This window comes from Panthera pardus, unplaced genomic scaffold (assembly GCF_024362965.1).
Source record: "Panthera pardus isolate Hobbes unplaced genomic scaffold, ASM2436296v1 HiC_scaffold_6, whole genome shotgun sequence".
Classification (NCBI taxonomy): Eukaryota; Metazoa; Chordata; class Mammalia; order Carnivora; family Felidae; genus Panthera; species Panthera pardus.
In genome coordinates this window covers 52,244,635-52,269,951 of record NW_026526991.1, presented here as the reverse complement: position 1 = coordinate 52,269,951, position 25,317 = coordinate 52,244,635, and the positions used below count along the sequence as shown (strand labels likewise).

General features: G+C 39.6%; 1 protein-coding gene across 3 annotated transcripts in view; it reads left to right on the top strand.

Moving 5' to 3' along the window:
* The window catches only part of SRGAP1 (SLIT-ROBO Rho GTPase activating protein 1), a 277,813-nt gene that overhangs the window by 195,739 nt on the left and 56,757 nt on the right, over positions 1-25,317 (top strand). For all 3 annotated transcript variants that reach the window (XM_019454985.2, XM_019454984.2, XM_019454986.2), the window contains exons 7-8: positions 11,487-11,708; positions 13,956-14,057. In XM_019454985.2, coding sequence (XP_019310530.1) covers positions 11,487-11,708; positions 13,956-14,057 — 324 coding nt within the window. The remainder of the gene's footprint in view (positions 1-11,486; positions 11,709-13,955; positions 14,058-25,317) is intronic.

The following is a 25,317-nucleotide window of genomic DNA, read 5'->3' as shown; positions in this document are numbered from 1 at the left end:
CCATAGAATTTGTATTTTGAAACAGTCTCTTATTATTACAGAATTAGTACATGTACTTTGTAGAAAATTAGAAAAAATTACATGCAAAAATAGCATGATCACATTCTTACCACCCCAGATCATCACTGCTAAAATGTAGACTTTTTTTGTGTCCACATACACATTTTTATACCAGAAGAGTATGAAAGCATATTTTTTATACGGCTTTTTAACCTACTTTTTTCAGTAATCTCCATCTATCCATTTCAGAAAATTTTCCGTTTAGGAAAATTTTAACTCCTCTAATGGCCAGACCATATTCCTAGACCCCCCCAAAAACATTTTATAGCTAGTGTGTCTAGCCTAGACCAGATTTAGGATCACACATTGCATCTGGGTGATGTGTTCCTTTGGTTTTTGTTTTTTTTTTTTTTTAATCTAACAAAGCCCTTATTGAGGAGACATGGACAGTTGTTCCTCAGAACACCTCAGCTTCTGGATTTGTGTCCATTCGTTATGGTGTCAGTTAACCTGTTTCTCTATTCCCTGCATTTCCTACAAAGTAAATGTTATATAAAGGCTTGATAAATTCAAGTTAAGCACTTTGCAGCAGATTACACTGTAGGTTATGTTGCTGTGTCTTACGTAGATACATAACAACATCTGATTAAACCACCAGTAATGATGCTAAAATTGATCACTGGCTTGGGGTAATGTGACTCTGATGGCTCCATCAGAGTTAAGTGTTTTCCCCTTGCAACAAACAGGGTATTCTAAAACTTCTTGAATTTAGAGCCTGTTAATTTGGAAGTATACTTATTTTTGGTTAGCAAAATGCTTTTTTTTTTTAATTTTGAGAGAGAGTGCACAGAGGAAGTGGAGGGACAGAGAGAGAATCCCAAGCAGGCTCTGTGCTGCCAGTGCAGAGCCAAATCTTAGAACTCTGTCCCACAAGCTGTGAGATCACGATTTGAGCCAAGATCAAGAGTTATGCCCAGCCAACCGACTGAGCCAGCCAGGTGCCCCCAAAATGCTTCTTTAGAGTTCAAATTAATTATGTAAATGAAAGGGCCGCCTGGCTGGCTCAGTCCGAAGAGCATGCGATTCTTGACCTCATGGTTGTGCATTCGAGCCCCACATTGAATGTAGAGATTACTTAAGTAAATAAACCTTTAAAAAAGTGTTGTAAATTAAAGAATAACATATTTTTAGGCACTTCAGATTAATCACTTTTCACATGTACTGTTTGAAACCCTATTCAATGGAATCCTCTTTTATTACTACAGTTCTAAAAAATCTAATGTAACACTTTGATAGACTAGTTCAAGTCTTTTCTGTGTATTTGAAGATAATATAATGTTTTTTTACAAATATATTTAATAATTCCAATTTGTCTATTTTTTTATAAACTTCACCTTCACCTACCACTGTTAGTTTGAATTAATATACCTTTGTCTCTGTCTCTCTGAGAAGTGGCTATCGATGTGGAAGCATTCTATTTCTAAGTAATAGCTATTGGATTTCTTCTGGAATTTATTTTTAATCTTAAATTCTCCGTTGTGCTTTGTTGCAATTATTAACTTAATTTTGTGATGAACTCTACCCTGCAAACAACACTTCTATAAATTTAGTGTGTAAATGAACTTGATCAAATTCAAACTAACAATGTAAGCTATCAGACCTCTAAAGTTTATCGAAGGTAATATAATGAAGAAAATGATGGCTCAGTTGTTAACCAAGTATTAGTTCAGCTGGAAATATTTGAATCTAGTATACCAAACAAGGTTTAGACATTTGTGGGTACTGCAAATACAGTTATCTCTAGGGAGAAGGGATGAGGTGATTTAGGAGAGGAATTTGGAGACTTTAAAAGCAGTATATATGTTTCACACTTTTCCGTAAGTATGCCACATTTTATATTTAAAAAAAGTAAAATATGATGAAAGCATGCCTTAAGTATTAATGTAAAGCATACCAATGCACTTATACTTTCCAGTCTTACAATATTATGATTTTTCTTTTCATAGAGCTCTGAGTAGTCTTCTTTTGTACAAAGCTTATCTACTGGGTAGTTGTGGTTTCTATTTCTGAGATCTTTAATGTGGAACAAAAATGCTCTGGATATTTAGTGTTTTCACAATGTTGCATTTGGCACAACTTTTGCCTAATTTGGTATCAATTTTGTTTACTCTTAAATCTTTTTTTTTTAATTTTGTTAATGTTTATTATTTATTTTTGAAAGAGACAGAGCATGAGTAGGGGAGGGACTGAGAGAGAGACACAGACAGACAGACAGACAGAATCCAAGGCAGGCTCCAGGCTCTGAGCTATCAGCGTGGAGCTCGATGTGGGGCTCAAACCCATGAACCGTGAGATCATGACCAGAGCCAAAGTTGAACCCTTAGGTGCCACCCAGTCACCTATTATACCACCCAGGCTCCTTTAATACCTATTTTAGTAGATTTATAATATTTAATAAATTTATAATAAATACAAATTGCACATATTTTACAATCGGCTGGGAAACATATAGATGAATTGTTGGAGAAAAAACGTACAAGAGTATTAAAGAGCACCTGCTGGCTGTGTGTGTTCACAGTGGTCTTGGTCACTGTGCTTCGGAGCAGAAGTAGACAAACTTTTTCTGAAAGGGACTAGATAGTAAATACTTAAGGCCTTGTGAGTCATATGGTCTCTGTCGCAATTACCCTAGTGCAAAAGCAGTCATAGATAAGTAAGCAGTTGGGTGTGGTTATGTTGCAATCAAACTTTATTGACCACATCCAGCCCTTGGGCTAGATTTAATCCACTGGCCATAGCTTGCTGACCTATGATTGAGAGAATGAACTGTTAGTTAATCCAGAGTGTCACTTAAGCAGAAGACTGTTTAAGATGGTTTCTCCCCTGAAAGTCCTAAGTAAATTTTCGTTTGTAGAGTAACAATCTCTTAGCTTGAAATCAGGTAGCAAATGGAATATAGTTAATTTCACAACAATAAAGGATGTTTATTATGTTACTTTAAGCATAAATGTAAATTATAAGAAATATATTATAAATATTGTTATAAGGAATATATTGTAAATATTGGCCAAAGGAAATTTAATTGGTTTGGGAGAATAAAGGCATAATTATAAAGGAAAATAGATTGTAGTTTTATAAATAAAAGATTTCACATTTATGTGAAAGATTTCACATAATGATCATTAGTATCCCCAACAATAAGTGCAAAAAAGACTGTAACTGGGGCACCTGGGTGGCTCATTCAGTTAAGCTTCTCCCACTTGGTTTCAGCTCCGGTCATGATCTTGTTTGTGGTCGTGGGATCAAGCCCCATGTCAGGCTTTATTCTGGGTGTGGAATGTGCATGGGATTCTCTCCCTCTCCCTCTGCTCCTCCCCTGCTTGCTCTTGTGCACACACATGCACACACTCTCCTCTCTCTCTCTTTCTCAAAAAAAAACAAAACAAAACAAAAAAACAAGAAAACAAAAGACTGTAACTAATTCTGTTATAATTGGGATGCATTGCAACCCAGAAGTAAAATCCTGCAGGCAACAAATATTTGTAATTGAATGTGGAGATTTTCAAGTGATTATGATTTGCTAAGAGAAAAGAGAGGAGAGTACAAGTCTCATTTCCCATAATACCTAGATCTGTAATCAAATTCAGCCTTCTGTATATCTGGAATTCTTAAAAAAATTTTTAATGTTTATTTTTGAGAGAGAGAGAGAGAGAGAGAGAGAGCGCGCGAGCATGAGCGTGGCAGGGGCAGAGAGGGAGGGAGACAAAGAATCTGAAGCAGGCTCCAGGCTCTGAGCTGTCAGCACAGAGCCTGAGGCAGAGCTCGAACCCCTAGGCCGTGAGATCATGACCTGAGTGGAAGTCGGACGCTTAACCAACTGAGCCACCCAGGTGCCCCTATATCTGGAATTCTTAAAACAACTGGTGATGTGGCCTCTTTCAGTCCATCCTCAAAAGGTATTCAGAGGAACACAGTCCTCAACAGTAGAATTCCATTGGTACTTTGTCCCATGGCTCCTGCCCGGTAATAATAAAGTATTTGTCATCTTTGGGTATAGTTTCACAGTTTCAAATTACTCCCTGTAAAAGTTTGCAGGTCACCTTGTCATATGAAGGATAAATCTTTGTTACTCTTATGGAATACTGCAACAGAATAATCCCCTCCTGCAACTAATTTTCCTGGTAAAGATATCTGTCATGTATTTTATTAGCCATTTATACAGAATGAAATTGAAATTAGATTACATCATATACTGCATGTCGTGTTTACTTTATCATTTTTAAGTAATCCTCTGTCCTAAAGCTTTTAGCCTTATCCTTTTGTCTCTAGAGACATGTGTTTAATTAAAAAGCAGCTTATGCAGAGTTCAGATTTTTCTTAGTTTGACGTATGCCCACACATAATAGTATTAAGATTTATCCATGAAAACCTGCCAAATTGGAATACTGCAGCCCCCATTTGGCCTGAACTCCTATTAGGAAGATGATAGATCATGGTAAATGGGTTAGGATAGTGTAGTTATCATGTGAACTGATTTGTGTGTTTTTATCCTTTTGTGATTGAAAGGGGATTTAAAAACTGAAATGGGTTAGATGACTAAAGTAGATGGCTTTAAAAGTTCCTTCCGGTGGAGATGCCGTGGGCTTTGTTAAAGGAAACTGCACCCGCCTGTTTTCCACCTGCAGCACAGGCTGCTCTAAGTCTCTAGGGCTGGTTGTTCCATCTTGGCTGTGAATGTTGAAAGTCGCCTAAGGCATGGTCCTTGGCTTTCTACCTCTTGGTCCCTTGCCCTGATGGCTGCTGGATTTCTGTCACCAGTCCTGATCATCTTGCAGGGCTTCAGATTTGTATCCAACTGCCTTCTGGACTACTCTGACCAGATGCCTAATGGGCATCTTGAACATGTCGTACGCTCAGCTTTTTATCTCCGTTTCCCCTTTCATCGTCATCATTCTCCATTCACATAACTTTTTCTCATCCATTTTTTACACCTTAGCAAGTGGCACGCCTTTCCACCCATTTGCATAAACCAAAAACTCAGTTCTCTCATTTCTCACATATAAATGCATCGGCAAATCCTGTCATCTGTACCTCCTAAATATCCCAAATCTTGCTATTTCTTGCTGCTTGTGCTGTCTCCTAGACAAAGCTCTTCATCTCCTGCCTACACTTAGCTTTCTAAGATGTTACCCATCTTCCACTTAAGACCTTCTAATCAGTAATCCATTCCCCTCCCAAGCAGCCAGAGTATTAAATATAAGCCAGACCTGTTGATACCTATTTAAAATTCTTGAAAGGCTTCCCATTGTCTTTAGAATAAAATCTAAACTATTCACCAAGACCTTATGTGAACTGGCGCCCACCTGCCACTCCGTGTCATCTTTTGCAACTTCCTCTTTAGTCACCATATGCTTTGGGTACATTGGCCTCTCTATTCCCCAGACTCCTGTAAACTTTTTCCTGCCCGGGCCCTTTCTACTCATTGTCTAGGACACTCTTCCAGAGCTTTGCAGATTCCTTCTTTTCATTCATGTTGCACCCAGCTGCCCTGTATAAAAGACCCACACCCTTTCCCCCAGCACTCCCTAGTTCTCTGTCTTCTCCATAGCATTTACCACCTGACCTATTTATCTGGGCTTGCTTTGTTCTCTCTCCTTCTTTGTGATTTGATTCAGGGTGGTTACAGAGATTTGTCCTGGAGATAAAATTGCATCTGGTGGCAGCTCCTCTGAGGAAAATAATTGCCCATGGAGCGGGACATGTATTAGGCCACAAAGGATTATTGGTCCTGCTCAGTGGCTCAAGCATATGCAACCTCCATTCTCCTCCTGTTTCCTACTTTGTATCCATTTCAGTGTACCATTTTGACATTTTTGTTGCACAGAAGAAACTCAAAACAAGTTTTGCTAAATGCGTGGCTGAGGTTATTAAAGCACAGCAAGAATTAAATTGTCAGCTCTTTATGGACCATCAGGAACCCAGACATGAGAGCAGGTGTGCAAAAGTTGCCTGTAGAATTTTAATCATCCAGTTCAGTCCCACAAGATGCCCATCTCTCACAAAACAAGTTTGTGGTTTCTGAGGTGAAGTACTGAATAGTAAGAGAGAGGAAAATAGTAAGGGACAAAGATAATTTATTCAGAAGAAATCAACTTTCTTCATTTGACATCTGAAAAAACTGTGAACTTACCTATTTCTGGTCCTGGGTTATGTGAAAACTGTTTTTGCAATTGTTTGCTCAGGTTGCACTACTGTAAAAAGACTCAAAGCAAGAGGTAGACCAAGTCTTTACCCAATACCCAGGACTCTGGAATGGTCAAAGTCGAAGCTTATTAATTAAAAAGCCAGAGATGGGACCCAGGACAAAAGATCAAGGAAGCCTCTCTGGTGGAGGCAGGAATGATGAAGTTAAGGTAGAATACTTCTGCAGAAGAGTTCCTTCTGTCTCCATTCTCATGACACCTGCAGTCACCTAGGAGCTTGGGGCTGCCCTGCGAATGATATTGGCTATTACTATTCCGAAAACACGTGTAGGACTTGTTTCCTTTGGAGTGCCATTATCTTCACTCCCATCTAGGACCAAATTTCTGCCCAGTAGGGCTTCTCATGTCCTAAGAGTTTATACAAACAAATTCTCTCCCTGAATAGCTGGGATCCATTTATACCTGACTGTATAACCACCAAGTATATATATCAGCCAACCTCTCAGCCTTTGGAGCAAGATGAAGTGTTTGTCACAGTTCTCAAAACCTGGATTTCATCTTTACTTCTGATACTATTTGCAACCCTTTTGCCTAAAGAAGCTAGCTTACTGTGGTGATTTAGACTAATACCTAGTGGGATATATCTTGACAGCTCTTAGGATATTAGAAAACGAATTCTCTTCTACTTCCAACACTCTTTCCTTCCCCAATTTTAATCCATAATTTTATGTGTCCATTCAGGTTTCCACCCATCAGAACAGCACTGTTTTGTTTTCATGAAATATCTTACTGGTTTCTTATGTATTTTCATCATGAAAGGCACTTGGGTTATAACTCAACTCTTTGTGCAGAAGCTGGCTTTTCTTATCGTCATTAATAATTCATAAGCTCCATAGAATTACTTGAGGCCTTTTAACCAAGTATCGTGAATCTTAACATATCCAGTGTCATTTAGCTTCCAGTTTAGAAAAGAGACGATTCTGTGACTGGCTTTGCTGTCTCAGGAGACCTTGAAAGAGAATTTTATTGTTTCTTTTAAAGTCCAGGGTGCGTGAAAAACCTAGAGCATAGACAATGCTGCGTATCAGAAGTAACAGAAGCATGCTAATTAAGTGATCTTCTAGACTGATAAGCTCCCTAGGGATCAGAGAAGGCTCTCGTCCACCAAGTTCATCACAGAAGCCTCCATGGTGAGGTATAGCATTCAAAATCCAGAAGACACCTGGGGAGTCCTTCTGGATTGGGTGTGAAGTCACACGCATACTTCTCCCCAGCCTCTTAGGAAACCGCAGCTGAAAGCCAGCCTGCCTTACTAGGTCCAGACCTACCAAATCCACCTGGCCCCAGTTGGATGCGGAAGCATGCACCGTGCTTTCCTAACTTTGACATTTACTCCCCCAAAGAAGCAACTCTTAGAAATTTGAGTTTAAGTCTGGGACTAATACAAACTTAACATGTATTTTTCAGAACTCTACCTCAATTAGGTAGTTGGAGGTTGAATTTCTTTATTTTTTCTTTCTCTTTTCCCCTTGCTCTTCCTTTCTCTGTTGAAAAGACACTTGGTTTGTGTGGAGGGTGCTTTTCTCTAAGTTGTTTCTTCCTCTTAATATCAATTTTCCATGAACTCCCACTGAGATCAGTACTCCTAAAATAAAGCAGCTTCATTATAATCAAGCTGGATCTGTCTTCTTTCAGAATAGTGGTATGTTTTGAAGCACAAGTACATTTCAAAGAAATGAGGCCGTTTCCTTTCCTAATTCCTGTTTTCACAAGATGAGGTATTACTGAAAGGTGGAATAATTTTTTGGTCCCTCTGATGTGTATAAAACGGCTACACAGAACCTTTATGGATTTTGAGGCGCAAAAGGAATAAAAGAGGACTTTGTTCTTCTGAAACTAGAATTTTTTAATTAACTGAAGATCATTCTCTGTATTTGAGTGCAGCCGATTCCGCTAGAAATGTATCAATGATGAGACTGCTGCATTTCACAACTGCATTCTGCTTGCATTTGTAAATGTGACATAGCATTTTTCTGATTTTTTAAATCAAATAATATTTAATCAAGGATATTCTCTTGCCCACTAGTAGAAATAACCACCAATGGACAGGGTTACAGTCCCTTTTATTTATTTATTTTTTTTTTTGAGAGAGAGAGAGAGACAGAGGGCACAAGTGAGCAAGGGGCAGAGAGGCACAGGGAGAAAGAAGGGGGGCTCAACTGAAGCGGGGTTTGTGTTCATCCAAAGTGGGGCTCATGCTCACCCCAAACGGCTCAACCCCAAGCTGGAGCTTACCTGATGTGGGACTCGCGCTCACGAACCGTGAGATCATGACCGGAGCCAAAGTCAGATGCTTAACCGACTGAGCTACCCAGGTGCCCTACAGGACCTTTTTTAAATCAGTGTTTTAGTGTAGTGCTTCTCACAACTTTTAATGTACGTATAAATCCCCTGTGGATTTTTTTTTTTTTTTAAACTTCAGATTATAATTCAGCAGATCAGGGGTGGGGCCTTAGATTCTGCATTTTTGATCAGCTTCAGGTGATGCTGATGGTCTATAGACCACACTCTGAACAGCAAGATTTTATAATGTCTTCATAGAAAAATCCCAAATTTAATAATTCTGAAATTGGAGTGTGAGGGTAGAAGTAAATATGTTGACATTTCAAAGGACAGGTCAGTGATTGAATCTGTACCTTCATAAAAACAGAAGTGATGGGGGCGCCTGGGTGGCTCAGTCCCCTGAGTGTCTGACTCCGGCTCAGGTCATGATCTTGTGGTTCGTGGGTTTGAGCCCTGCTTCAGGCTCTGTGCTGACAGCTCAGAGCCTGGAGCCTGCTTCGGATTCTGTGTCTCCCTCTCTCTGCCCTTCCCATGTTCATGCTCTGTCTCAAAAATAAATAAACATTAAAAAATTAAAAAAAAAAAAAACAGATCTGATGGTTCATATCCTGGTGGATGTTACTTCCTTTGTGCCCCTCTAGTGTTCTTTTAGTAGCAAAGTAATGGACAACTTATATTCGAATTCCTTGAGAATGGAAATTACATTTTACTGTATTCCAGTCTTCATATTCCTGGAGCCTAGCAAATTCCCAGGCACCTAGTAGACATCTAATTACTAGGTTAAACTGAATCAAATTGAATTGATTGGATTGCATTAGAACAATATAGGGATGACCCGGTTTTGTACCTTTTAAAACCACTCCCTCTTTAGGAGATTTATATTGCTTTTATGTACAAATTTAAAATTCTTTCAGTAATTTATAGCTGACCAGTATCCAGAGTTATATTTTTTTATTTGTTTTAAGTTTATTTTATTTTTGAGAGAGAAAGAGAGCATTAATGGAGGAGAGCAGAGAGAGAGGAAGACACAGAATCCGAAGCAGGCTCCAGGTTCTGAGCTGTCAGCACAGAGCCCGACGTGAGGCTCAAACTCATGAACTGCGAGATGACCTGAGCCGAAGTCAGACACTTAACCGACTGAGACACACAGGCACTCACATCCACAGTTATGTTTTTAAAAATGTATTCTCGTAAAATGCAACATGAAGAAAATAAATGCAAATACAAATTAAAGATAGTGAAGATTTAAGAATCCCCAAATTCTCTCTCTGATAAAAGGACTTTGTCAGTCATTTCTTATTCACAAATTTTGTTCTGGGGATAAGAAAGAAGGCATTCCTGAACTTTTTTGGCAGATTCAAAGCTGTTTTCTCACTTCTGAAAGAGTACAGATTATTATTGAGTTTAGTAAATTATGCAGATCCAAAACATTACAGTTAGTATGTTTGCATACTACATGGATTTCAAAAAAATCGTAGGATCAGTATGCGCAAATAACCTTAAATGCTATTTTTTATTATTTCCTTTCAGTATTTGCTTTTGCTTTTATTTTTTAACAGCTTTCTTTAGATATTATTCACATACCATATAGTTCACTTATTAAAAGGCTACAATTGGCTTGTAGTATATTCAGAGTTGTGTAGCTGTCACCACAGTCCTTTATAGAATATTTTCATTACTCCAAAGAGAAATCCTATACCCCTTAGCCACCACCATCACCCCAGTTTTTACATCCCCTAGCACCATTAATACCTTCTGTCTCTACAGATTTACCTATTGTGGACATTTCATATAAATGGAATCCTACAAGGTGTGGTCTCTTATGGCTGGTTTCATTCACTTAAAATAATGTTTAAAGGTTGATCCATGATGTAGCATGTTATCAGTACCTCGCTCTTTTGTATGACTGGATAATGTTTAGTTTTGTCAATTAGTTGGACATTTTTAGGTTGTTTCCACTTTTCAGCCATTATTTATAATACTGGTTTAGGGGCACCTAGGTGGCTTTGTCAGTTAAGCGTCCAACTTTTGGCTCAGGTCATGATCTCACGACTTTTGGATCAGGTCATGATCCCACTCATGACCTCGTGAGTTCAAGCCCTACATCAGGTTCTCTGCTGTCAGTACAAAGCCCACTGTGGATCCCCTATCCCTTCTCTCTCTGCCCCTCCCCCACTCATTCTCTCTCTTTCTCTCAAAAATAAACACTTTAAAAAATAATGCTGCTTTAAACATTGATGTACCAGTTTTTTTGGAATTTTTTTACTTTTCTTGTGTGTATTACTAGAAGTGGAATTGCCAAGTCATATGTTAACTGTGTGTTTAACTCTTTGATGAACTGTCAGACCCTTCCAAAGAGGCTACAATATATCACATTCCCATTAGCAGTGTATAAAAATTCCAGTTTCTCTACATCCTCCCCAACGCCTGTTATTTGTCTTTTTCATTATAATCATACTTGTGGGTGTGATGTGGTATCTCTTTGTGGTTTTGATTTGCATTTCCCTGATGACTAATGATGTTGAGCATCATTTCATGTGCTTGTTGACCATTTGTATGTGTTTTTGAGAAATGTCTGTCCAATTCCGTTGCCCATTGTTTAGTTGGGCTATATGTCTTTTTATTATTGAGTTGTAGGATTTCTTTATATATTCTGGATACATAGTTTTTAGATCAGATATGATTTGCAAAAAAATTTCCCATCCTGTGGGTTATCTTTTTACTTGATAGTGCCCTTTGAAGCACAAAAGTCTTCAATTTATTTTTTCTTTTGGTGCTTGTGCTTTTGATGCTGTATCCAAGAAACCAATGCCTAATGCAAGGTCATCAAGGATTACTCCTGTGTTTTCTTCTAAGTATTTTATAGTTGTAGTTGTCACGTGTAGGTCTTTGATCCATTTTGAGTTAATTTTCATATATGGTGTTCTTTTATTTTTTAAGTGCTGTGATCTTGGCTACCATGCAAGTCTGAACAGAGCCCTGAGAACATATCTCTCTGCAGAGTATAATCTTGAAACTTCCAGACATGAAGGCTTAGACATTATTGAGAATGCGGTTGACAATTTGGAGCCCCGGAGTGATAAACAGAGATTCATGGAGATGTACCCTGCAGCATTCTGTCCACCGATGAAGTTTGAGTTTCAGTCTCACATGGGTGATGAGGTCAGTCGTTGATATATATATATATCATATAATATATACAAATATATATATATATATATTTTGTAATGTTTATTTATTTTTGAGAGAGAGAGAGCGTACGAGTGGGGAAGGGACAGAGAGAGAAGGAGACAGAGGATTCAAAGTGGGCTCTGCACTGAGAGCCGGGAGCTGAATGCATGACTTGAACTCAGGAAGCATGAGATCATGACCTGAGCAGAAGTCAGATGCTTAACCAACTGAGCCACCCAGGTGCCCCAGTAATTGATTGTTTTAAAATTAATGAATTGTCTTTTTACTTATGTTACTCTTCACATGCTGTACCCCACCAGTTGTCAGAACTCTCAGTTGTTTTCTCTCTCCTGCCTTTGCATGGGATCTTAGCATAGTTATATGCTAATATCAGCCATTACCACCTTTGGGTGAAATGCCTACAAAGGCCAAACCTACCTGCAAACTCAGTGTTTTGTAAGCACTAACCCATCTCAGAGTCGTCCTACCTCTACCTCTAGACATTCCAATTTAAATTCAGAACAAACTATTTTGCTGGCCTAGTAGAATCTACCTGAAGACTCCCTGTGATCTTGATTTAAAGATTTTCACAAAGAAAAATAATTGTAAATGGCAGGAGAATGGGAGAGAGGGGGGAAAAAATGCAGAACATTTATTTAAGACTGTAGTTGTCTCCAAACTGGTAAAATGAACATTAGACATGATATATTGTATCTTGGGTTCTTTATATGAATTTAGCTTTCTGTCCTATTTTACCCAAGGGGAAAAAAAATCCACCTAATCCGTTCATGAGTTACAGTGGTATATTTTATTATCTGCGGCTGGGAAAACAAGAAGACCCAATTAATGAGCACGCTATACAGCACTTGGTATCCCAGCTGTGCAAAACAATACTCAAAGATTAACAACTCAATTTTAGCTCATTGTGGTGACAGTATGGTTTTAAAAATAGATATAATAGCCATGACAGATTTCTTCAACGTCATCTTTTTTTTTCTGAGACACCTAGTGTTAATACTTATAAGTTATATGTGCGCATGCTGCATTTCTAACCTAATATTATATTTGCTCGATTTGATAGAGTAAAATACTCGATTAGAAATGGTGAGCAGTTTTTCTGCCAATAGCACATGTATTTGATAGGCAAGTGGCTTATCCTACCCAGAGTTGTGTTTCCAAAACCAAATGATTACCATTATATTTTTTAGTTATGGATATGTCAAATATACACAATGATAAAATATCACAAATAAGTGACTTCAGTTGGGTTAGTACTTTTTCCTTTTTTTTTTTTTTTTTACTATTATTATTTTTAATAAAATGAGTCAGTTGCCCTTTTTTTTTATGGCCTGTTTTGCCAGGGAGCAATAATTTCTGTGATGTCTTGGAGACTCCATTAAAGGAAACCCCCATCTGCTGGAGCATTTCTATGACAAGGAAGATGAAAAGAAACGATTTTGCTTCTGGTGCAATTTTAATGAACTAAATATAATAAAATTAAAAGTCTCTAATTGTGACCTTAACCGTAATTGAAACCATAGCCAAAATATCTTTCTGCCAAAGACTACAAGGGGCCTCTTCCTGTTCATGATGAATCACGTGATGTGGCCAATTTTGGTAAAGCAAGCCATGGTTAAAAGATGATAATAGTTATGTCTTCTGAGTTTTTACTGTGTGCCAGACAGTGTTCTAAGTGCTTTTTGTACATTAACTCATTCCATCCCCACCACAACCCCATGGTGTAGGAACTCCTGTTATCCCCATTTTACAGATGAGGAAGCTGAGGGTTAGTAACGTTACACAGGTACCCGTCTGACTGTCACTAGGAGGCTCTGTGGCCTCCCCTCCTTTTGCCTGTGTGGTTCATTTGGATCATCCCTTGCACTCTGCCCTCTGCCCCCTGCCCCGTGCCCCATAGTCATTCAGAATTCCCACAAGTGAGACCTCAAGATCAGAGCTCACTCTCCAGCAAGTGCCCCATTTTTAGAGCGAAGCTTCCTGCAGCTGCTGTCTTCCCAGTCATCCATCCCCAGGCCCCACAGCTGCGTTCTGCCCTTGCCCCTGACATAGCAAGTCCGTGTTTAAAACTGAAGTGTCGAAGCGCCTCTTGAAAGGAAATATGTAATTGGAATCTTGAGCGGGTCAGCGTGACTCGTGCAGCATCTGAGCAGGAGAACCCTGCCTCTGGAGGGTGGCTTGCTGGCCCTGTTATAACTGCGGTTTCTGATTCCCCATCAGGTGTGTCAGGTTAGCGCTCAGCAACCAGTCCAGGCAGAGCTCATGCTCAGGTACCAGCAGCTGCAGTCCCGGCTGGCCACGCTGAAAATCGAGAATGAGGAGGTGAGTATACTCTCTGCCCCGCAGGGAATCCGAATTCTAATGGGACTGGAAGGCATTTGCTCGTGACCTAGGCATATTTAGTATTCCAAATGCGTCTCTTCATCAGGCATTTTTAGCTAAATCGTAGTTCCTAGAATACTCTCCTTGTAGAGGATGAATGCAAAGATTTTGTAGTCTACCAGAGATGAATTCTTCACCAGGGATCCACTGCATACTCATGAAAAAACACACATTTTATTCTTAAATTCATAGTTCATGTGGAAAACAGTTCCCATAAATGATTAAACTCAACATGTGTCCAAGAATATACAATAGTGTGTCAAATAAAACTTTTGACTGACGTGTTAATTTAATCCTAACTTTTTTGGAAGTTAGTACTTTGCTTTTATGTGTTCTCTAAATTTTTGGTACTGAACATGGCAGTACTTATACAATTAGTACAGAAATCCTATTTTAAAATAGCGCTTGAGTGAGAATAGGAAACTATTTGCTGACATTACTGGATTTAAATGGATAGAACATAAAATGTGAATTATAAATATATGTCGAACCAGAAAGCAGTCATACAATTCAGCTGCCTGTTTCTGAAATTAATTTAATTGGATCCACATTCTTGTTAAATAAAATATGAACTGCATATGTTTCTAAGGCTCTCAGTTATCATTTACAGGAACCCAAATCAAACTTACTCAAGTCAGAAAGTTTATTTAGTGGTCAATGTTTGTATAGCCTCGGGAATGATTGGATCTGTGTTCCGATGATATTATCAGGAATCTCTCTTTTCATTACTTTGAAGTTGTATTTTTTTTTTCAACTTAAATCCAAGTTAGTGAACATATAATAATGATTTCGGGAATAGAACTTAGTGATTCATCACTTACATATAATACCCAGTGCTTATCCCAATAAGTGTCCTCCTTAATGCCCCTTGCCCATTTAGCCCTTACCCCCATCCGACACCCCACCAGAAAACCTCAGTTCGTTCTCTGTATTTAAGAGTCTCTTATGGTTTGTCTCCCCCTCTGTTTTTATATTATTTTTGCTTCTCTTCCCTTATGTGCATCTGTTTTGTTTTTTAAATTCCCCATGTGGGTGAAATCATATATTTGTGTCTTTCTCTGACTAATTTTGCTTAGCGTAAGTGATAGGTATTTGATAGGGATTGCATTGAATATGTACATTGCTTTGGGTAGTATCGACATTTTAGCAATATTTGTTCTTCCAGTTCATAAGCATGGAATTCCATTATTTTGTGTCTTCTTCAATTTCTTTCATAAGCTTTCTAGTTTTCTGAAGTTGTATTTTCGTATGTGTCGGTAGTAGTTTTCCCTCAAATTGGGATAGCCAAAGCTACATGGTCCTATAGCTTGCCATCTCACCTCATCCCACTGTCCTTATCCCTGAACTAGGATCCTTTATTGTCCTGAGTTAAGTCGTGCATACTTCTGGACCAACCAATACACGCAAGAAATGGGATTCTGTCATTGATCACCTTATATATTGTGCTCATTCATAGAGCCCTTTGGCTGACAGCTCCAACAGAAACATGTTTTTCTAGAGACAGTTCCTGAAAGGAAGGAATGTGAGATAGAAAAAGAAAACAATAATAATTCACCTTGATGAAATGATTAACCAAAATTCACTTTGGTGTACCCTCTTTTATTTTAATCCCACTGAGATGTTTTTAGCTACAGGAACACATTACTTGTTTCTGTTCAGAGAGAGTGATGTGTTTCTAGACCAGTATAGTTTGGTCAAAATGCATTGCAGCTTTCTGGCTTCCATTCTTTCTAGAAGAACCAAACCACCCCTTATTCAAACGTGTGTTTAAGATGCAGCCATGTGATGAAGTCTTCAGTTGCTGTGTAAAGTCCCACAAATGAGCCTTTATTGCTCTTCTTGAAGTGTTTTAGAGCTTAGAGTTTTGTGGAGGCTTGCCTAATGCAGTTTATCCTGATAGACCTACAGTTTGTATGTCTAGTGACTTCCTGTTGTTGTGGTGTTTTTGTTTTTGTTTTTGTTTTTGCATATCCTCCTGCTGTTTTATTTGGAAACAGCCTCTAAACTCTAGAAAAAGAACGTGTTGTGCCCAGGGTCAAAACTGGCGGCCCAGAGACCTGTTTTGTTTGCCTGCCACAGTTTTTCCCTGTTAAAAATGAGAGTCTGGTGACTGACCCCGGATTGCCTCACAAAGGGAAGAGCTGGGGTACTTGAGTTCCACTTTGCCATAGCCATTCAGCTCCCAGTTTTCTTCCATTGGACTGTTCGTTTCTGTCGCCCGTCTGGCTTCTGCAGGCCTTTGAGTTTTTGACCCTTCACGTATGCCCTTTTGGGCACAACGTAGAAAAGCAGTGTCCTGCTGATAGTGGCAGGCAGTGCTTTCTGAGAATTAAAAGATTTATTGCAGTAACAAATGAATTAGGTTGTCTTGAGGTTTCTGATGAGCATGACTAGTGGTTTATGATCTGTTGGATATGGAACAAATTCATTGTCATGGAATGGGATTCCCATTGAAAGGAAGATTTAAATTGAATTTTTGACAATCGATAGATTTCCATTGGTATAGAAGGAGGAAACAATGTTTCACTATATTTCAAGAAGCCCTGGAGGAACCTTGGTTTCCCAGAGCAATTTGGTCATCGTCCAGCTCCTCCCCGAGGAAGAGCCAAAGGTGAAGCTCAAGTCAGATGATGAGAGACCTTGAGAGCTGACTTGAGGGGTTTTGTTACTGTGGGTCCGTTCATTTCAGTACAATAAATATTTGTTCAACAACTTGTACGTTCCCTGTATTTTGCCAGGTGCGGAGAGTACAGAGATGAATGTCACAGTTAGCATCTATCTAGCATGAGAGCCAAACCATAACAAGTCATTTGTATCATGTAAAAAATAAGAGCCGGGACGTGGGAACAAAATTGCAATCGTTGCCGACTTTGGAGTCCTGTATAGCACTTTTCTCTACCAGAAATAGAGAATCTGCCTCTGATGGAGGCAGACCTCCACTGATGGAGGTCAGAAAAGTGACCTGTCACTATCAGATCAAAGTATACAAGTAAAGAAACATGTATAATTCTGTATAATTCTCTGCCTCTGCACAAACAGCTATACACAAAGTCCAGAATTCACTGGAGAGAGTTTGGCTAATTAAAAATAATGACTGCCCAGCGAAGAGATAAAAGTTGAAAGGGAATTTCATCCAAGTTTACAAAAGCATGGACAGTGTAGCTAAATAGAACACGAACCTTTTCACCAAATTTTAAACAACTACAAATAATGGGCACCATTCAAAACTGTAGGAAGCCTTCTTAGAAGGGAATTTACATGCTAAGAACCTACAGGCCATGGATACATTTTGTTTGCTCCACAGCATTTGATTTTTAAAACTTAGTTGCTGTCATTTAAAAATTAGAAGTTGGGGGCACCTGGGTGGCTCAGTCAGCTAAGCATCTGACTTCAGCTCAGGTCATGATCTCACAGTCTGTGAGTTCAAGCCCCGTGTTGGGCTCTGTGCTGACAGCTCAGAGCCTGGAGCCTGCTTTAGATTCTTTGTCTCCCTCTCTGCCCCTCCCCTGCTCACTCTCTCATTCTCTCTCTCTCTCTCTCTCTCTCTCTCTCTCTCTCTCAAAAATAAATAAAAATTAAAAAAATTTTAAATTAGAAGTTGGGAGTAAAAATATCTATTTCCAGCTTCTAAACAATTAGAAAGTCTGATCACACTAGACCTGCATTTCTGCGAGGTGATGACTGGCTTGGGCTAAGATGCTCCCCTTAGACGCAGAGCATGTGCTTCCTGTTTGCCATGCTCCCCACTCAGCCCGCTTGCCTCATTTTCATCACTTCCTTGGCCCTTGAAGATATCTGAGCTTGCAGCACAGGCCTTAGAACAAAGAGAAGCATTTGTGAAATGACCTCAGGATACTCGCACATAGTAAAAGCTGAATAAGTTTTGAGAAGGGCTTGATTGAATTTGGGGTGGATACCCGTTTATAATTTGTCACTTCACAACTTTACAGGGCAAGCCTTTTAAAATGAGCCTTCAGTCTCATTGTGCTACACTCTCATATCCCTGGTACCTCAATCTTCACGATTTCAAGTTCCAGTAGGCTGGCCGACAAATATTTATTAGTGCCACCGTGGGTTGTGCACATGGAATTAACAAAGAGCCTGCTGCCCATGCTTTATTCCCATTTTTGTTTTTTTTGTTTTTTTTTAGTTGTTATTAGAGAGAGTGTGTTTGTGTGTGTGTGTGTGTGTGTGTGTGTGTGTGTGTGTGTGCACGTGTGCACACGCATGCAAGCAAAGGAGGGTCAGAGAAAGAGAGAAAATCCCAAGCAGGCTTCGTGCTGTCAGTGTAGAGCCCTACTTAGGGCTCCATCCCACAAACTGTGACATGACCTGAGCTAAAATCAAGAGTTGGCTGCTTAGCTGACTCAGCCACCTAGGTGTCCCTTGTTTTCTTTTTCTTTAAGTTTTTTATTTGAAACATTAGTAAACATTACTTTTAAACACAACACTTTCAAAGCAACTTACATCTGAATAATCATCTGTACCTTTGTCACTATAAATATTCTCCAGACATGTTCCAATCTAATGTCACACCATCTTACACATGTTCTTAAAGTTCGTTTTTAACATCTGTTACAGGGATTTCAGCTTAGGGGACATTCTCTTTGCTCCTTTCTTTCAAAGCTAGCTCTGGAGTAATTCCCCATACGACTACACTTCCCTTTCCTTAGAGTTCCTCTTTCCGTCCTTTACCTACACACAGCCAAAGAAAAGGAGAATGAATTGTAAAACTAGAACAATTATACCTTTCGTATTTTTAGTACAGCCTTAGTTTTAAGTAGTTTGCCCGATTTTCAGACCATTTGTCCCAATATTTGTCCAGAAAATAGTTTCCATAAGCATTTCACTTCAGTGCTATGACTAAAATCTCACGTATAAAATGAGTTTCTTCTAAGTTATAGTAGATTTACCCCCTTGAAGGGAATGGAAAAGAGAGAAAGCTGTGATTCCTCAATTAATTTGCAACACTGTGTAATAAACTGACAGCCCCATATAAATTTTCCTAGCTTTATTTAAAATCTTTCACTGACAGTTTACTAGGGAATAATTCACAGACTATTCTAAAAATATATTCCTCACACAGGATATTTTCAACTGTAATGAACAAGATTTTACGTAAACCTTGAAACAATTTTCATGACCTGGTTAATTGAGGGAAGTAAGAGATGTTTTGGTTATCTACCTCAGGGTTGAAAAGTCATATTTCCCTCAAGAATCACATTCCCATAATATCATTGACTACAGCAGAATCCCAAGTCATGTAAATCTGTGATCAAACCATTATGGACAATTATCAGATGCTTTTAAGACCTGGTATAAGATGTGGAGCTTGATAACTACTTAATCATAGTTACTATTTCTGATCTTCTCTGTGGCTTTAACTTCATTTTTGCTTAAGTATCTTTTAATTTATTTAAATGTTTCTAACTTACCTGCAACCTTCTGTTGATGAAGTTAACAGTAGAAGCCTAAGAAAAGATAACTGCCATTTATCCATTAAATGATAGTATCATCTTGGGCCAAAATTGAAAACAGGGATCATTTGTCTTTCACTGAAAACATATTTTTAGAAGCAGTGTGTGTGCGTGTGTGTGCGTGCATGCGTGTGCGTGTGTGTGTGTGTGGTTTCAGATAAGCTTTAACTCCCCACAGGAAGCAACTTGATCCAGAAGAATACCAAGCAGAGTGAGGAGAGTTTCTAGAAAGGGTCTAGAAGTGAGTCATGGGCTAGGGCACCCTAGAAAGGATGGCGAGCTCAGGGTGGCTGATATTCACGAAAGTGCATGTTGCTGGCTTGTGCTGAGCGTTGCTTTGATGACTGTGGATTTGCAAAGAGGATGACTTCAACCTCTACCATTCATTTAGTGAAGCCTTTGGATGATCTGTTCTGTCCCAGGCACTGTGCTAGTGACTAGAGATACAAAGATTAATAAGCTGGCTCTAAACTCAAGTTGCTTCCCCTATAGATGGCCAACATCGCCCTCTAAACAGTGAGGTAGGTGCTTGTGAGAAATGGGTTTGGCATTGCGCTCCTCATTATCCAGCACAGGCGAGGTCACTGGCATCTCTCTGTACCAGGAGCGAGGGGTGTCATGGCAAGATGCTCTGCTTCTGCTCCTGCCTTCTGTGCCCTGTGCTGGCAGTATGGCGCTATACCCTTGGCTAGTTAACTCTGGCACTGATCTGGTCTCTGTGTGTGTGCACATGCATGTGTGGTCTCTGTGCAGTAATATTTCACACATCTGAAATGATACAGTGCTGTAAGTGAAATGCATCTGAGGTCAGTGATGGCAAGAAGTAAGTAGGTAAGTGGGGAAGGGAAGGCAGAGCTGGGAGCCATCTTCACACATGGATTGATGAGTCTTAAAGGTTGAATGGGCCTGAGGAAGGTGCAAGGCACGGTGTCATAAAATAATGTTTGTGTTAGAGGTTGGACCGTGTTCCCCCAAAATGTATGTGTTGAAGTCCTGACCCCCCACTACTTCAGAATATGACTTTGAAGACAGGGTCTTCACAGAGGTAATTAAAGTGAGGTCAGTAGGGTGGACCCTCATCCAGCGTGATTGGTGTCCTTATAAAAAGAGAAAATTTGCGCGCAGAAACAGAGAAGGCCATGTGAAGAGACACAGAAGATGATCATCTTCAAGCTAGACCTTCCCTCATGGTGCCCACAAGGAACCAAGCCTGCCAGAACCTTGACCTCAGACTTGTAGCCGCCAGACCCGTGGGACGATAAACTGCTGTTGTTTAAAGCTCCCCAGCATGCGGGACTTGTTCACAGCAGCCCTAGGAAACGAATAGTGTGTTTAGAGAATGAAACCAAAACAACTGTTTTGTCTTCTGCGATGATTGTAAGGTCCTGTGAGTAAAAAGGCAAAAGAGCCAGTCTGCAGAAGCCCGAGACAGTCCCTTCTTCTCCACGGTTCATTTGGATTGTCATCTCAGAGTCCAGGCCACCTGGGCACTCCTCCACTGCGGTACATTCTTCAGGTTTTTCTTCATTCCTTGTCACGTTGTTGGCCTCTCCTGCCAAAGCTCACTGCGTTTTCCTGCTGCTGATGGGGAATCATTACAAGCCTCGTATCAGCTATTTCATATTTGCCTCATTATATTCCCTCCTGTGACTTATTAACATGACTAGTGTGTCAGAAGCTGGTGTTATTCTTTGTCGAGAACATCCCATGGGATAATATGTAGTCCCAGCCATCGTGTTTGGTGTTTTCTGTCACATCCTTTATTTTTTATGACAATTCCAAATTTAACCATGACACTCTTGCTTCCGAAAAGAAAGTTCAGAAAAGGAAAAAAAAAAAAAAAAAAAGCGGTGTTGTTAACAATGGCAGGGAATCACGAGGCTGCCGCTGGGTCCACAGTTTGTGGGCCTGTTACCATGGTCCCTGGTGGGTGTGGATCCTGTCTAGCCCCTGGGCGGATGGTACTGCCTCCAAGACCTGGGTCAGTAAGTCTGGTGCTGGGACAACGGTTCACTTCAAGACCCACGGTTGGTCCACAGTGTGTCTGTTACCAGGTGCTTGAATGGGTGTGGCACCCTTCAATTACCTGGACAGGTTTCTGGCCAGCGGGACTGGCCCTGTACCACAGATGAATGCAGCTGGCACAGAGTCACAGGTCCACTTCAGGGTCCATAGCCAGGACCAAGGTAGGCAGGCCTGCCTCCAGGAGCACTGAGAATCATGCTTTCTAGCAAGTCACTGAACATGCATGACGGCTCCATGACCAGTGCTGAGAGGGACTGGAACTGCATCATGGGTTTCTACACAGTTCATAGCTAGGACCAATGTCAGCAGGCCTGTTACCTGAGGCGCAGGTAAGTGTGACTCCTCATGGGTCCCTTGGCAGGTACTTCTGGTCGCAGGACCAAAGCCAAACAAGACTGTTATAAAGCCCACAGCGGGACTTGGCTGTTTCTGGCTCAGTAGCCAGGACTATGGTTGGCAAGCCTCCCACCTGGGCCCATGCCTACTTTCTCAAATTGGTCCTCCTCGGTCCTGGGCTCCACCAAGGTTTTACATGTTCCTACCTGGGTCCCAAAGCTCCCACAAATGCACTTCTGTCCACAGATGGCTGCCAGATCATTGTTGTGGTGGGGCAAGAGGGAATAGTAGGGGATCTCCCATTTTCTTGTCTTGCTGATGTCACCTCTAGGGTGGTGAGTGTTTTCATTCAGCCTATAAATATGTAATCATGACTTCTTAAAGCAACCACTTACAGTATTGGGTTTTTTTAAAGTAACCATTAATCTGTTCTTTTCCAGTAATATCTCTCCTTTGCATTATGCATATCCCCAGCAATAATGAACAAGTCTGTTCAATTTCTTTGTGTTTTTTGTTTTATTTTATCACATGCCCTCTTTAAGCATCTGAACTAACACTGGTTGCCATTATTTCTTCTCTAAACGGTATTTTCTTGTTTAAAAGACAAGAGTAATTGAAACTATTTCTCCTTCCTGTAATAGTAAACCAAGTCACTCTGCTGATCATTTCACATTTCACTGTCCTGGACAAGGTGCCTGGCCAAGCCTGAAGCCCATGGCACAGGGAACCATATGTTCCCAAAGGGAAGAGCATCAAATATTTTTGAACAGGAATAAAACCCACTGATTCTGAACTATTAGTGCCCAGATTATTTTGGAAAAATAAACAGACATTCTCTCTAGAAGATGGTAGCTTCACCCTGGGCTTCAAGTAACTCTACCAAAACGTCCAGCAGACAGATATCACAGAGAGATACCTGCAGGAGCTCCAAATATTGAGGGTATCAGAAACAAACTGTAAAAGAGCTACTTACTGTGTTCAAGGAGATAAAAGCCAAGCTTAGATTTTGGCAGAGAACTATAACCTATTAACAGTGAAAGAACAGATTTCAAAATGTACTGGATAGAAATTCTAAAAATGAGAACTATAGTGGCCCAAGTTAACAAATCAGTAGATGATTTTAACATCAGATTCAACACAGCTGAAGAGTGGATTATCAAAGTGGAGGACAGATCAGAAGAAAATAATTAAAATGCAGCATGGAAAAACAAAAGGGTAGAAAATGCAAAGAGAAGGGTAAGAGATATAAAGAACACAGTCATGTGTCATGTACTAATTAAATTCCCAGAAAGGAAAATGATAGAAAAGAGAGACAATATTTACAAAGATAAAGGCTAAAAATTTATTAGAGTTTATGAAAAATATCACACAATTCAAGAAGCCCAAAGAAATCCAGGTAGAATGTATTTTTTAAAATCCTTATGTACACACATCATGGTAAAACTGTAAGATACTCTAAAAGCACCTGTAGAAGCATGCAAAGTAACAATAGACTCACAGCAAACTTCTCATTCAACAGGAACATAGAAGCCATAAGAAAATACAGTGGTATCTTCAATGTATTGAAAGAAAATAAACTGCCAACAAGTTTCATAAGTGAAAGTGAAGTAAAAGACATTTTCTAGTCTACAGAAACAGTTTACCACCCGCAGACTCATGCTAAAAGCAATTTCTAAAGATGGGGGATTACTCTTAAAAATATAAGGAATAGGGGCACCTGGGTGGCTCAGTCGGTTAAGCATCCAACTCTGATTTCAGCTCAGATCATGATCTCATGATTGTGTGATCAAGCCCTGCCTTGGGCTCTACACTGAGCGTGGAGGCTGCTTGAGATTCTCTTCCACCCTCTCCCTCTGCCCCTTACCCCACATGCATTCTCTCTCTCAAAAAATAAAAATGCTCATCAAAATAAAAAGCTTCTGCACAGTGAAGGAAACAACCAGCAAAACTAAAAGGCAAATTAAAAAGCTCCTAGAAGAGGGGCACCTGGGTGGCTCAGTTGGTTACGTTTCTGACTCTTGATTTCATTCAGCTCCCGTCATGATCTCAGGTCAGATTCATGAGTTTAAGCCCTGCTTCAGGCTCTCCACTGACTGTGTGGAGCCTGCCTGCAATTCTGCCCCTCTCTCTCTAACCCTCCCCTGCTCATGCTCTCTCCCCCTCTCAAAATAAATAAATAAACATTAAAAAAAAAAAAACAAACTCCGAGAAGATAACATAGAATAATATCTTTATGGCTCTGAGATAGGAAAATATTCTTAAATAGGACACAAAAACCATTAATCATAAAGGAAGAGATCGGTAAATTGATTACATTAATGGTTCATCTAGATACTATAGAAAGTGAAAAACCAGAGCACAGTGTGATAAGATATTTGCAACACATATAACTAACAAAAGACTCATAACCATATCTACAAATAAGTAAGAAAAAGACTCATAGCCCAGTAGAAAATTGAGCAAGAGATTTGAGCAAAGTATTTCCAAAAGAGGAAATCCAAATTGCCTTAAACACATTATAATGAGCTCAGTCTTGGTCATCAGAGAAATGCATATTAAAACCACAATAAGATACTCAACACCGTGGTTTAAATTTAAAAACTGATAATACCAATTCTTGAGGATGTGGAGTAACAGGAATTCTCTGTGTTGGTAGGAATACAGATCAAAACAGTTCTGGAAAACAGTCTGACAATCTCTTTAAGCAGCACTTCTGCTCATGGATGCTATGGCATGAATTCATAGCAGTCTTACTCTCAGTGGCCCAAAACTAGAAATAAGTCATCTATCAACAGTGAAAGGGATGAATTATGAGGTATTCCTACAATGAATAGCCAGCATTCCGCAATGAAACACTGTACTCCCAAGAAATGAATAAATCTTACTACATAAAGTTGCACAAAATAAGGAAGACAAAAATTATACATGCTATAGGATTCCATGCATATGAAGTACAAAAAGGCTAAAACTAATATATAGTGTTAGAAATCAGGATAATGACTACCTTTGGGGAGGAAAAAGAGGTGTGTGGTAGTTGGGAGAAATGAGAGGATCTTCCCAATGTACTATATTTCTTGATCTAAGTGGTGGTCACGTAAGTGTTCACTCTGGTAATTTATCAAGCAATACACTTATGGTATGCATATTTTTCTTTGTGTATTTTCACTTCCAATTGAAAAGGCTATTTGAAAAAAAAAATGTAACTGAGAGAGTACCCAGTGACACATGAGTTTTATAAGGATTCAAATACAAAGTAATAACCTCTTTAGGATAATGGAGAAGAGAGCTTGTCTTTGTATTGGTGATAGCGGGTGTTATTTACCTGTCTGTCTTTCCTAGTAGACTCTGAACTTCTTGGGGCA